Below are 10,471 nucleotides of genomic sequence, written 5' to 3'. Positions count from 1 at the left end.
ATAATTCATTTGGATGATAATATTAAGTGACGAGTTGCGTGAAACGCAGGGTAAGTGCTTTATTTTGATTTTCATTTAAGTGTCAATTTTTGACGTAAAGAAGCATGCAATATGTACGAAAAAAGGACTGACATAATGAACACTGGTTGCAACGATTTTAGGGAAATAAACAGCATAAGTAATTCTTTTTTAATGAGAACTTTAAGGTTTAGGGAGAAAAATTTAAAAGTAAAATGTGCTCCGCCACCCTTATTAGCAAGGTTTCCTTTGAATCTTCGGTTTCAAGTCCAAGGGAACTGTTTGTTGATATTTCTGTCTCTGTTATTGTTTCTTGTTCGTTTTACAGAAGGAGAAGGTCCGGGACCAGAGGTTTCGGGGTTAACTATGAGATCACGGGAAGCAGATATGCGGGTAACATTCGAAATTGAGGAAGGCAAGCCCCCTGGCACAATAGTGGGGACCATTCCCACGAAACCTAATTTTACCTACCGGTTCAACGAAAGACCGCCCGAGTTTATTTTGAATGGTTCGACAGGTGTTATAACAACTGCTATGGAAATTGATCGAGAAGCTCTCAATAATGAACGGTTCGATCTTGTGATCTTGAGTAGTTCCCCAACATATCCGCTGGAAGTTAGAATAGTCATTTTGGACATCAATGATAACTCTCCCTCTTTTCCCGAGCCTAGTATACAAGTTGCTTTCTCAGAAAGTGCAAATATAGGAACTAGAGTGATTTTAGACACAGCAAATGACAGAGATGTCGGTAAAAACGACGTAAGAACTGATTATCGTATTGTTTCAGGGAACGATGACGGAAAATTTAGATTAGTTGTAACAACTAATCCCAGTGGAGAAACGCCGTATTTACACCTAGAAACAACTGGACGATTGGATAGAGAAACTAAAGCTTTTTATTCTCTCAATATTTCTGCGCAAGATGGAGGAGTACCCCCACGTTTTGGCTTCTTGCTTTTGAACATCACCATTTTAGATGTGAACGACAATCCGCCAATGTTTGCCCATAGCGACTATTCTGTGAGTTTGAATGAAAGTGTAAAACCTGGTTCTTTTGTTCTACAAGTTCGTGGAACTGATATCGACATTGGAGATAATGGCAAACTCAGTTATTATTTAAGCGATAATGAAAGCCAGTTTACTATTGATCCTCAGACAGGTATTATTACGACGTTAGAAACGTTAAAATGTCAACAAAACTGTCCAACACAAGGAAAATGTCCCAAAAGCTGTGTTTTTACTGTATTTGCTCGGGATCATGGTTCACCACGACAAGACGGAAGAGCGTATGTTACGGTCAATCTGTTAGATGCTAATGATCACGATCCAAGCATAAGATTTCGATTTTTCCCATCCACTGCTAATTACGCAACTGTTGATGAAAATACACAGAACGGTTCAGTTGTTGCCGCAGTTAGTGTAATCGACTTGGACGAGGGCTCTAATGGGGAAACACTTGTAGAAATTGAAGGGGGGAATGAACTGGGACATTTTCGTCTTGAATCCACTCCGAGCTTTGACATAGTTCGAGTAAACGGTGTTCTTGACAGAGAAAAAATTAGCAAATACAATTTGACAATCACTGCAATAGACCGCGGTATACCAAGCCGAAGTTCCACAGCTCATTTAATAATCCATGTAAATGATGTAAATGACCATGAGCCAATATTTGAAAAGAACGAATATTCAGCTGTTCTTAGCGAAATGGTCCCAGTAGGCACCTACGTTGCAGGAATTAGCGCTACTGACGAAGACACAGGAGTAAATTCTGACATTTACTACGCTATCGTCTCTGGTAATGACAAGCGTTGGTTCGATATTGATGCACACACTGGATTAGTAACAACATGTAATCCATTAAATAGGGAAGATCAAGATTTTGTTGAGCTCAAAATTTCAGCTAGAGATGGAGGTCCAAATCCTCGTTGGCAATACACCTATCTTAGAATTCAAATTCTTAATGAAAATGATGAAGCCCCATCCTTTGCTGAACCTATCATCAATGTTACATTGATTGAAAGTGCACCTCCAAATTCTCTAATAACTGTAGTAACTGCCGTTGATAATGATCTTGGAACTAATGGAAGTGTTGAGTATTTGTTTCATCCAGAGGTAGAACGACTTTATCCAAAAAAGTTTTTTCTAGATTCAACATATGGTAGATTGACTCTCAGAGAAGAACTTGATAGGGATGCGGGCCAGGATATGTATGAATTAGTTGTCATCGCTAAAGATCAAGGAACTCCATCACTTTCTTCTACACTAACAGTTAGAATAACATTAATTGACGTTAACGACAATAAACCTTATTTCTACCCGAAACAATATTTTTATGCCTTGAAACCAACTGATAAACCAGGAACAATCGTTGCTAGTTTAAGTGCAATTGATGCAGATGTGGGAAAAAATGCTGAAGTGTTATTCAATATCGTTAGCGGCGGCAATGGTAAATTTGAAATTGACGAATCAACAGGAGTAGTGAAGACCAAAGCTCACATCAATAAACGTGAAATGTCTAAATATGAAATAATTGTTTCAGTTCGTAATACTGATGACCGTAAAATGTCAGATGAAGCAGTGATTTATATTTATGTTGATGAGAGAGATAATGAGTATAGAACTGTAGAGTTTGATCATAGTAAAGGTTACAGTTTCATAATTGACGAAGATAACAAAAATTTACAGCCAAATTTAGGAAGAGAAGTTGGAAGAATATCAGTGAGTAGATCTGTTAGATCCGGTGTAAAATATTCCATTACTAAAGGTGATCCCAATGGCATATTTCAAATTGAAGAATCAACCGGAATCAGTACTACAGTGCGTATAATTTCGAGTAGGGCTGTAGATAGAGAAGTTCAATCAAAATTTTATCTAACAGTAGTGGCCTATGACTTTTTGGGATTTGCAGAAACAACTGTCAATATAACTGTAGCTGACTTGAATGATTTTACACCTACATTTGAATATCCGAGAGGACCAATTGGAGTAAAAGAAGACTGGCCAGTCGGACATGAAGTTTACTTAGTAAAAGCTCACGATTTGGACATGGGTCCCAATGGAAGAATAGAATTTGCATTAAATTCAGCACAAGCACATAATACATTTTACATTGACAAAAATTCTGGAATGCTTTACTTAAATAGACCAGTTAGATTTGAAGTAGGAATCGAATACAAAATTTCAGTTATAGCGAGAGATCTTGGTATACCTTCACTGCAATCTAGTTTAGATTTGACAGTTATAATCGAAGATGTGAATGACAGATCCCCAGTGTTTGATCATGTTGCTTACGAAACATCATTACTGGAATCGGTTCCCGTTAACGATAGATTTTTCCTTCTTAGAGCTACAGACGCTGATTATGGAAAAAACAAAGAGCTAACATATACTTTAACGGTTGGTAATAGCGAAAACAGATTCGGTATTTTTCCGGATGGCTACTTGTACGTGAAAAGACCACTGGATCGTGAAAAAAGAGATTTTTACTCTCTCACGGTGACAGTTCAAGATAAAGGAGATATCCCTCGCAGCTCCTCCGCTAACATAATAATACATATATTAGATGAAAACGATAATAGCCCAACATTTGATAACAAAACTTTTGAATTTTTCATAGCTGAAAATGAGCCTCCTGATACTTATGTCGGAAGATTATCTGCTGAAGATTTAGATAAAGGTCGAAATGCTGAGCTTACGTACACAATAACTAACACCCAAAGTGATTTCATAATTAATCCAAAAACAGGATATATTCGGACACTGAGATTTTTTGATCGGGAACAATTAGTTGAAGCATCAGGCCATGATTATTTGATTATGGATGCTGTAGTCATTGATGGAGGGTTTACGAGACTGAGAGATGAAGTAAAAATTACCGTCTATGTCACCGATATGAATGACAACTTTCCTCAATTTATTCGTGTTCCTTACTATGCCTCTGTGTCAGAGGGATCTCCTACAGGCACCCAAGTCATCCGAATTGCAGCCGTGGATGCTGATGATGGTGTAAACGGACTTCTGAAATATTCTATAACTCATGGTAATACGCATGGAGTGTTCGATATAGATGATATTACTGGTCAAATTACTGTATCCAAGACTTTAGACAGAGAAACTACTAGTAGGTTTATTTTGACTGTAATGGCTCGAGATTTGGGTGAAGACATTTCGTTCAATGCCTCGACAACAGTCAGCATAGACATTTTAGATGAAAATGACAATGCTCCTGTATTTGACATTGCTACGACAAAGCTAATCAACATCAGCGAAGATGCTCTAATGGGTTCTAGAATTGTTACTTTTTCTGCTACTGATACCGACTTAGGGGTGAATTCCTTAATCACGTATTCTGTAGCTTCTGGTAATTTTAAAGAAACATTTCGAATCGATGGAGCTTCTGGTTCACTATATTTAGCCAGACCTTTAGACTATGAAGACAAGAATAACTATGTACTGAATGTTTCTGCCAGTGATGGTGGAACTCCTAGATTGACTAGCACACTGCAGGTAGTTGTTAAGGTTCTAGATGTAAATGACAATGCTCCTCGATTTTCAAGCACAGCAGTAGTTAGACAAATAGAAGAAAGCATTCCTCCTAATACACCTGTCGTGACTCTGACAGCACAAGATCGTGATTCAGGGGTAAATGGGAAAATTCTTTTTAACATTTCTCATCAAGAGCCACCAGGCAACCATTTTGCAGTGCAACCAGAAACTGGAGTGCTTTATACTACTAAAAATATTGATAGGGAATTTAGTGACACATTTCGTTTGACAGTAGTTGCAACCGATCTAGCAGAAGATCCTTCTATGCGTCTTTCAGTAGAAAAAATTGTTACTATTATTGTGGAAGATATCAATGACAATCCTCCTAAATTTGTATCAATGGATGCTGGAGTTTTACCAGGAAATGTGGAAAAAGGTTATCGAATCATGACGTTGTCAGCCAGTGATCCCGATGCCAACAATAATGGTATGGTGACATATGAATTAGAAGGTGTGAAAAGTCATGAATCTCTTTTCAGTTTGGATAAGTTTACTGGAGATTTGTATACATCCCGTGCCATTGATCGTCCAGCTGTGACATATACTCTCACGGTCAAAGCGACTGACCAAGCTGTGATTTCTGTCAGAAAATCCTCTAGGAATAAAGTTACAGTTATAGGTACTTTGAGAGAATCACACAGTGAAGGTCCTGTATTTTTTGGATCAGCAGAATATGCAAGTTCAGTTCTAGAAAATAAACCAGTAGGAACGAGCGTTTTAAGTGTACGCGCAGAGTATCCACATGGAGAATCTGAAAATCAGGTGGAATATTTTCTGACTGCAGTGAAAAATTCAGCTGGAGCACCAGTGAATCGAGCTTTTGTTATTAACAGATTCAGTGGAGTTATATCAACAGCATCTGTACTAGACCGTGAATCAGGCACCAGGATTTTTCACCTTGACGTATTTGCAGTTGACACTGCTGCACAAAGCCCTAAGACTTCAAAAGCCAAGGTAAGATCTTTTGATTTTCATTTTTATCTTTGAAACTGTTTCAATGTTTTTATTTAAAGCTAATTTTTTAAAATACAGGAGTCAAGTGAAACTCATGTATTAGATTATCTGTACAATCAAAGGAGGGAAAAAATATTATCAAATACTTTCATTACAGCTTCCAAAGACGCTATTCCCTGCAAATTAAAAAACAGAGTAATAAGGAACTACTAATTTCAAAAATTTCATCTTCAATAGATTAATGAGATTAAGATCTGAATCAAGTAAATATCAAATTGATAAACAAATGCTAGCAAATTCATTTCATGTAATACCAATTCCAGTTATTTTCATCACATTTTCGCACAAATATATATTTTATTCGGACTTAATGGCCAATTTTAGAAAAAAAAACAAACAAACAAATTTTTAACTATTTACTATTGATTCTATTACATTTGCTCTTAAAATTCAAAGCCCACAAGCTTTGCCCTAAACATGCAAATTTTAAACTTGATGCATGTTATAAATAAGAATAAACAAATTAAAGTATAGAGAAATAAATGTAATTTCAAATCATTGTACTGATCAAAAATAATGTTTTGAGAACAGAGTAGTAAAAGGTATTCTTATTTAATGTTAAGTATTTTATTGGTTCTATTGAATTATTTGTAATTGAATTTACACTTTTTGTATTGGTTTAATATGTTTGTTATGATGTTGCTTAATTAAAACTCTAAAAATTAACAGACATAAAAAATATGCTCTTAGTAGAAGTTGTAAGTGAAGAAATATTTTAAAGTCTGAATTGAAAGCGATGTACTATAAAATAATTCATAAAATAAAACATTTATGCACATGTAAGTTTACATACTCGAATTTTCATACCTTCACCGTATTGTATATCACCAATGGAGAGTATTCCGAAATGTGGTGTCACAAGGTTTCTCTTACACTGCTTTTTCATTTGTTTTGATACGAACATTTAAGGTTTTCACCTGTTTATTCCTATTTGATTTCTTTTCTGTATCAATTTAGACTAACAGATTAAAAAAAAAAAATCGTTTACACGCAGTTTAGATTTAAAAAGATAATTAAACATCTTTTCTATGTCGTAAAAAAGTCTTTTAATTTTCTTTTCTACACAAAAAAACACTCTGCTTAATTGTGTCCACTGAATTTTTAAGAGAAAAAATTAAGTTGTTCATTAAAAATATTACAGAAAAGCAATTCATTAATATTTTCTGATTGAAAAACCATAAGTACTGACGATTCACCCTTATGTGAGTGTGACTGCTTAATTTCCCTATAAGACGTTTTTATCGATAGTACGCTGAACCTGTTTAATGCGATCGCTTTTGAGACCAACAAAACTGTTCAATGTATAAGGGGTAGGGGTAGTCACTTTACGAGACAAGAAGAAATAAACATTTTTTATGAAACATTGACTTAACATAACGAATCACTGCTAAAATTATGTCCACTGAATTTTGAAGAGAAAAAATTTGAATTTCAATTAAAAATATTACGGAAATACAATATGAATATGTTCTGATAGAAAACCATAAATATTCACGATTCAACTTTATATGTGTGGGGATCTTACTATTACCGTATATACTCTTGTATAAGTCCAAAAATTTAGTACAAAAATTGGTGTTATAAGTTAGGGGGTCGACATATACGGGGGAGTTGAATTTCCGAAGATTTTCCCAGAACAATTCTTAAAAAACAGATGAAAGAAGTAAACACTTACACATTCTGCTATAACTTTACATGGTCTGACTGAAATAACGATTAATTAATTAGAGTTAACGGCCGACTACGCGGAAAGTACGGTATTTGTGAATTTTCCTGATCGTCGCGAATTAATGCTCATTTTTTAAAAGTAATGTAATATGACTACAAAGCAGAATTTTACTGTTATTAATTCAAAATAAAAGGAACTAATAACAAAAGTCGTAACAGCAAAATCAAACCCTTCTTAAAAATAGCGATCGCAGAAGTGAACCCTTTTTGTGCAAAAGTAAAAATTTAACGTATTTCAACATAAAAATGTAATATGTTCATTAAATTTCCATTTCCTACTTTTTATAACGTTTATGGGTCATTCTACAAAAAACGCGCTTTTTTAGGTCCAGGGTGGTTAGTTTCAAAAATATTTATTTTTAAGCACTTTTTAATGAGGTTTAGAAAAGTATAACAAATTTTGAAAATGATCAATACAAATAAATGATGTTATAAAATTTTTTAATTGTTTTTTTCACTGAACGGAGGGATACTTTTATGCCTCCGTTACATGTCCCAACACATTTCTTCCCATGTACTTTTTCATTTATTTACTCAATACAAAAAAATATAACAGATTTAATGGTGAAATTCAAATCATTTGATGTTTTTTTAATAGGTTAAAAGAATTATGTTATAAAAGAAAAAAAATATAGTATTCATAATCTTTTGAACCTTTGTCACAGTATTTCTTGTATCCTCCGTTCATGATTTAATTAAGTAATAGCATTATTCTTTTTGAAGTCAAATAGGTCCTTAACTTTGTTTATCCTCCGTTCTTGAGTTAAAAAGGAAAGAATTGTTTGTGTAAAATTTTTTTTTATAGTTAAAATTGAATCACTTTTTTTAAAGTAAATTCTAAATAATATGTTGCGTTAACCCTAAATCAACACAGTGATCATTCAAAACATAAGTATTTATATCCTCCATTTCTGTATCCTCCGATACAGTATAGATGTAATGGAGGATATACAATCAGAAACGGAGCATACAACTTTCTTTAAAAATCCATTTTAAGAAAGATGTGTACATTTTAATCAGTTCAAATCGTGTTCTTCATACAAGATGCAATGTTTATTTAAATGAAAAGTTTAAAAATAACATTTAAAATATATATTTACACTATCCGTTACCCTCGTCCACATTTAAAATTTTAACTATAAAAGAAAGTTACAAAATAACCAATAAAGAATGTGATTAACTATGTGAGAGTAAAAAGGTGCCTAAAAGGAACAATATAAAGTAACTTTTTAAAAAATTGAAGATTTTTTTTTTCATGAATTCTAACTTCAAAAACCTACGTTTTTTGAATAATGACCCTTATATTCAAAAATAGCGGCAAAACGTTCCCGATTTTTTTGAGAAAGTAGAGGCTCGACTTATACGCGGGTTTTCGAATTTTTTTTCCGATTTTCCTCCTAAAAGTAAGGGGGTCGACTTAAACGCATATGTATACGGTATTGCTAATTTATTTATTAATTTTTGTTTTTGTTACTAGAATTGTTTAGTCCACTAAGTTGTAAAATTTGCTAGCAATAACCGAATAGAAAAGACTTTTTTACATTTACCGCTTTTATCGATCATGCATAGAATCTGTTTAATGTGATAGCTTTTGTGACCAACAAAACTGTTCCCTGTCTGTAGTCACTTACCGGGACAAGAAGAAATGAACGTTATTTTTACAAATGTTATTTTTGACTTAGCAAACTTTCGCTTTTCGTGCAACTGTGCATAAACAACTGAAGTTCAATGAAAAAGAAGGGCATTTGTGCTTAAATCCCCTTATCCACTTGAGTTCAGTTGTAGTTTTCATCTAATGTTAAATAAATCATTTCCCGGAGAGTAATAGAGCTAAAATATTCTGCATTAGAAAGCTACTACGTTCATGAAAGTTTCACATCAAACATATTTAAATTCATTCTCGATTTCATTTCTTAAAACTTTGAAATGAGCAATTATTTTCATTAATGAAATTTGATACTTTTTAGAGCCAAAAAATGCATTCAAAATTGTAACGTGCTGTCTATCAGCATGAGTAAGAATTTTACATCAAATATTTTAAAATTCAAAATATATAGTTTAATTATCTCATTTTCACTAATGAAATCTGTAATTATTTTTAGAGCTGACAAATTATGCGTTCAATTTTTTTTTCTTTTACTACGTGTGTATTACTACGTGTATAATAATTTTTATTCAGATTATTTAGATTTGTTCTTGATTTCATAGCTTAAACTTTTGAAGTTAATCACTTTTACTAATGAAATCTCTGATACTTTTTGCTTTTTTAGAGCTGACAAATTAAGCGTCCAAAATGTTTGCTGCGTGTGTATTAATGCATGCGTTTTAGGTCAAATCATTTCATATCATTCTGCACTTCATAGTTTAAAACCCTGAGATGAGCAGTCATTTTTACTAATGAAAGATTTAAAATTTTTAGAACTGACAAAGTATGCGTTCTAACATTTTTACTTTAAATGCATTACTGCATGCATAATAATCTTATATCAAAAGTTTTAAAATTTATTCGTGATTTCATGGCCTCAAATTTCGAATTAATTTCATTTCTACTAAATACTAATGAAATCCCTAATACTTTCATAACTAATAATAATACGTTAAAAATTTTTGCTCCGTAATGTAAAAAAATATTGATATTAACTATGGATTTCAAATTTTAAAATCTTTAGATAAGCAGTCACTTTTAATAATGAAATCTTTGTTTATTATTTTTTTAAATTAAAACTTTATTTTTTAGAACAACATCTTAAGTTATGCTTCCTTTGTTTCTTAATTGATTGGATATTTATTTGAGCAATATATTGAAGCAAATGGTTTCATTTTTGCTCACGTTTTTAACATTTTTGCGCTTGAAGATGTAAATATTTGTTAACTTTGAAAAATCAAAAATAGAACAAGATAGACAATTAATAGAAAGATCCTTTTTATTTTGCTTTTTAATATGATCACAAATTCTCTCTTATGCTTTTTAGATCAGTCGAATTTCAGGTCAATCGAATTGTCATGTGATGGAGAAAAAATTTAAAAAATCATCAAAATTAAAAAAAAAAAAAAACATTTCGTACTTACAAACCCATAACCCATTATCTAAATGCAATGAGTGAAACAAGACAAAATGCATGTCAGATCAATTGTTATTATAGGTTGCCTCAACCCATTTTGCACG

General features: G+C 32.9%; 1 protein-coding gene across 1 annotated transcript; it reads left to right on the top strand.

Moving 5' to 3' along the window:
• The first annotated feature begins 405 nt into the window (after window positions 1–405).
• LOC129231045 (cadherin-related tumor suppressor-like) lies at window positions 406–10,078 on the top strand. The gene is made up of 2 exons (XM_054865292.1): window positions 406–5,517; window positions 10,043–10,078. The coding sequence occupies exons 1-2, from the start codon at window positions 406–408 to the stop codon at window positions 10,076–10,078; spliced, it is 5,148 nt and encodes a 1,715-aa protein (XP_054721267.1).
• The last annotated feature ends 393 nt before the right edge of the window (window positions 10,079–10,471 follow it).

The sequence above is a fragment of the Uloborus diversus genome, chromosome 10 (assembly GCF_026930045.1).
Source record: "Uloborus diversus isolate 005 chromosome 10, Udiv.v.3.1, whole genome shotgun sequence".
In the NCBI taxonomy this organism is placed as follows: domain Eukaryota; kingdom Metazoa; phylum Arthropoda; class Arachnida; order Araneae; family Uloboridae; genus Uloborus; species Uloborus diversus.
Note: the sequence above shows the minus strand (reverse complement) of the source record. Positions and strands in the feature narration are given on the sequence as shown.